The 4,593-nt window shown below is 50.9% G+C and overlaps 1 protein-coding gene across 1 annotated transcript; it reads left to right on the top strand.

The window, feature by feature from the left end:
* Positions 1 to 271: 271 nt before the first annotated feature.
* Positions 272 to 1,424, top strand: HRG_05297 (uncharacterized protein; the record flags this gene model as incomplete). Its single annotated transcript, XM_044863768.1, has 3 exons — positions 272 to 292; positions 874 to 1,092; positions 1,329 to 1,424. 3 exons carry the CDS (start codon positions 272 to 274, stop codon positions 1,422 to 1,424), a joined length of 336 nt encoding a protein of 111 aa, XP_044720300.1.
* Between the last annotated feature and the right edge of the window lie 3,169 nt (positions 1,425 to 4,593).

Genomic DNA, 4,593 nt, shown 5'->3' with positions numbered 1-4,593 from the left:
TAAGCCCGGTCGGTTCTTTAGATAATATTAGATATTTATAAGAAGAATAAGAAGCTTAGCTATAATCGTTTACCTTACCCTACTATTACGGAGTAGGTAGAGGCGTATATATAGGTGCTATCCGTAGGATAATATTAATAAGCTATATAGAGCTCTTCTATGCGCGGCTAGCCCGCCCCTATACTTATAAGATCCGGCCCTCCGTATATAACTATACGGCTTAGGCCGCGGCCTAAGCCTATTACCTATAATAGTTAAAGACTCTTATATAATGCCCTCCCTCGAGCGCGGCGTAGCGCTGCCCTATTAACGGCTCCCGTATAATTAGGCCCGTGCCGCGGGCTCTTCCCTGCCCTTTCCCGTTAATAGGGCCGGCCCTACTAGCCTTATTATCCCCGCGCCTATTAGCCCGGGCAGCCGGGACCCGGCTCTATACTCGTCGGCCGGCTAGCCGTTTAAATAAGGGCGTAACCTATTATATACGCCCCTAGGTAGCCGGCGGCTAGTCCGGACCTACGTAAGCCTTAGGTTGCCCGTCCCCTCTACCTTAGGCAGCATCCTCTACTAAGGGGTATATAAGGCGGCATCCCCCCCTTCCCCCTTCCCTTCCTTTTCTCCCTTCTTTAACCGTAGTAGTAGTATTAATAGGTAAGTTCCGCTCTACCTAGGGCATTAGTCCGTTCCTAGCTATATAGGCCGCTCTATTAATATATACTCGTAGTAGTAGCGGTAGTAGTAATAATAGCCCTAATAATAATAATAACTTTAACTAGTAAGTTCCGCGCCTTATAGAGCGGGAGGCCGTATTCCGTCGTACTAACTTCCGCGATAGATATATCCGCCTCTCCCTCTCCTACCTCCTCCTTCTCGGAGCGTATAGAGTCGTTCGTCGACGCCGTGCTAGCCGCGGCCGACGACGACTCCGCCGCTGCCGCCGCTCCTGCCCGCGCCGCTACTACCGCTCCTACCGCCGCCGCCGCCGCCTCTACTACGCTATTCGCTCTTACGTCGCCCCTTAGGGTAACGACGCCGTCCCCGCCGCTACCCGTAACGCCCGGCCCCTCGGCCCCTACCTCCGTCTCCGCTACCCCCGTAAGTCCGTAGTTAGGCAAGCGTAATAGACGTTGTCCGCTAACCTCCTATAGTATAAGCGCTAAGTATAGGCCGGCGCCGCCCGCTCGGCCCCCTATATGCGTTATACGTCGTAGGAGCTCGACTGCTCCGACTAGGCCGGGCGCCGCCGCGGCGGTAGCTGCTACTAGTGCGCGCGAGCCGGCCGCGCCTATAAGGCGACGCCTCCCGTCCTACTCGCTACGGCGTCGGCTTAGAAGGCCGGCTCGCACGGGCAGGCGCGGGGGGCTACTAAGAAGCGCCTTACCGCCGCCGCCGCCGCCTACCGTAACCTCCGCGCCCTCGAGCGATAGGGCCTTATACCTAAGTAAGTCCTACTCCTCCGCTCCCCTATTTCCGCCTCTAACGTACCCGGCGCTAGGGATACTGCCTCCGTCGCCCTATCGGCGGTCCCCTTAGCCGTGCCCGCCTCCGCTACCGCCGCTGCCCCTACCGCCGCCGCTAGCCGCCGCCCCTCTGCCCCTAGAGCCGCCGCCGCCGCCGACTAGCTTACGGGCTTAGAGGGCCGCCTTAGCGCCCTAGAGACCGCCGCCGCTACTAATAAGAAGGAGGAGGCTAACGAGGACGACGATAATAAAGATAATAATAATAATAATAATAATAATAAGGAATAGGCCTAGGTAGTCTAGGGGCTCCGCCCTATAATAAACGCTGTTTTTATCTCCGCCCGTACTATTACGCTTATATTGCCTATATTACCGTAACTGCCCCCTCCGCTATACCTACTTCGTGGTCCTAGCCCGGGCTACTATTAGTAGTCCGCTAGTTTATCGTTCTCGTTTACCGTTCTAAATAAGGCTTTAAACTTATCGAGGGCTATAGTTCCCGTAAACTTACGTATAGGTTCCTACGTAGGGTCGAGATACCCGCGCTACTTAACGAGGACCTCCCGGCGTTTCCCCCTACCGACCTTTTTCTAGCGCGCGGCCTATATCTCTTCGACCTCGAACTCGTCCTCTCTCTCTACCTTAATTATAGGCGGTTAGGCGTCCGCTATTTCTTATCTAGGCAGCGGGTTAAAGGAGGCTCTATAAAGGAGGTTTACGTTAATCTTATTATAGACCCCCGTTAGGAGACTATCGAGCTCTATAACCTACGGGCTAATAACCCTCTATACTATAAACTTCGCGTATAGCTAGTTAAGCTTCTTCTTTAGCCGTGCCGACCTATAATTACGGAGGTCTAGCTATACCTTATCTCCTACCGTAAACCTATCTACTAGGGCCCTAGTCTTATTAGCGTGCCGCTCTTAATCTTACGCCGCGGCGGCTATCGTAGATTAGTAATAATCTATAGTCTCCTATAGCTTTTATACGAACGCGGAGGCGCGGCCCTCTAGTAACGAATTACTATACTACTCCGCTACTACGTCTACGGTAAAGGGAACTAGTAAGGGTAGTTCGAAGCTATACGTTGCAAAGAAAGGGGCTATCCTAATAGAGGTATATAGTCTACTATTTAACGTAAGTTAGGCCGCGGGGAGCTAACGGTCTTAGTCTACTTAGTTATAGGCTACGACGGCCTATAGGTAAGCCTACGCCTCCTAGTTAACCCTCTCGGGCCCTCTATCGGTCTATAGGTAATATACCGTGCTAAGCAGCTATATAATCTAAAGTAGCTAGTATAGGTACTACTAAAAGCGGCTAGTTTAATTCGATCCCCTATCGCTTATAATAGAGGCTAGCTAGCTATACGAGCGGGCCTAGTATTATAGGAAGCGCTCTATATAAGACTCCGTATCTATAGACGGCATCGGCTCTAATACTATAGACTTATTAAGTCGGTCCTTAATTACCTATATATAGCGGTTGCCGCCCTCTATAAGTAGGAGGTCCGTTATAAAGTCTATCTATATATACGTATAGAACCGGTCGGGTACCGGAAGCTACTTAAGCAGCCCCTTAAGCTACGCCCTTTAAATCTTAGTACGGCCGTAGATATCGTAGTTACGGAGGAAGCGGCGAACGTAGTGCTATAGGAGGGGCTAGTAGAAATCCCTCGCGAGGCCTACTACTATGCCCTGCCTACCCGGGTAGCCTACGATACTAGAGTTATAGACAAGCTAGACTAGCTTCCCTTAGAGCTCGTTCCGTTTATTTAGCTCCGGCGGTCTATCCTTCTCCCTAGCTTCTATAGTATATAGCGCGCCCGGCACCTATAGTCTCCCCCGCTAACGTAGGTGCCCCTATAGGTCGATATAATAGTCGGCTACTTATACCTTTAGCTTTAGCTTTAAATCGAGGCGTCGAGCGCCGGACTTAACGGCGCGGCGTATACTCTCGTAGGTACGGTCTAGAGACGATATCCTATCCTATAAGCGCTAGAGGACCTTATCTTAGAACACCCGCGCCGCACGCGCCCCTAGGCCGGTCTATCCCTCCTCGCCGGGCCGAGGCGAAGGTATAGGGGAAGGCTTATCCGTTAGCGCCGCGCCTTCCTCTACTAGGGAAGCTCCTATATAAGTCCGTAGCGCTTCTTACGGGATAAGCTATAGATCCCGGGCCTCGATGTCCGCTCCCGTCGGCCGGTCTTAATCCCTCCGGGAAAGCGTATCTAGGACTATAGAGTCCCGCCCTAGCCGGTACTTAATCGAGAAGTTAAAGCGTAAGAGATACTCCGCCTAGCGGGCTTACCGCTCCGAGAGGTGCTAGCGAGTTATAAAGTACTCGAGGTTCCTATAGTCTATAAGAACCTTAAAGCTCTTATAGCTCCGGAGCTCCGCTTACTATTGCTTAAGGTAGCTAATAATCGCTAGTATCTCCTTATTATAAATAGCGTAGTTCCGCTCCGCTAAGGTTAGCTTATAGGAGTAGAACGCTACCGGTTACTTCCGCCCGTCTACCTCCTAAGAGAGCGTTCCTCCGAGTGCCTAGCCGCTATAGTCCGCTTTAACTAACGTAGACCGGTCGAAGTCCTACTAGAGTAGCACCGGGGCTTAAGAGAATAGGTCCTTAAGCGTATAGAACGCTCCTTCCTATACGGGCCCCTAGTAAAAGGCGGTCTGCTTCCCGGTAATCTCGTTTAGGGGCATTATAATACGGGAGAAGCCCCTAATAAATATCTTATAATAGTTCGCGAACCTAAGGAAGCTCCGTACGCCTATCTACGTAGTTAGGGCAGCTTAGTCCTAAATCGCCTAAATCTTTATAGGATCCGCCTATATGCCTACGCTAGCGTAGATAATAAAGCCTAGGTACTTAACCCTCTTAACCCCGAATTCGCACTTATCCGGGTTAAGGTAGAGCCTATAAAGTTAGAGGCGCTCTAGGACCCTTTATACTTTCTATATATAGTCCTCGTAGGAGCCGCTTATATAAATAAGGATATTATCTATATATACGGAGGCGAACTTATCGAGGAAGTCCTAAAGCACGTTATTAATATAACGCTAGAAGGTAGCGGGCGCTCCTAAGAGGCCAAAGGGCGTTATAAGCTACTTAAATAAGCCGTAGCGTATATAGA

Source organism: Hirsutella rhossiliensis (genome assembly GCF_020360975.1).
Source record: "Hirsutella rhossiliensis strain HR02 chromosome Unknown scaffold00005, whole genome shotgun sequence".
NCBI classification, from domain to species: Eukaryota; Fungi; Ascomycota; class Sordariomycetes; order Hypocreales; family Ophiocordycipitaceae; genus Hirsutella; species Hirsutella rhossiliensis.
The sequence above is the reverse complement of the archived record's forward strand: the minus strand, read 5'-3'. Positions and strand labels throughout refer to the sequence as shown.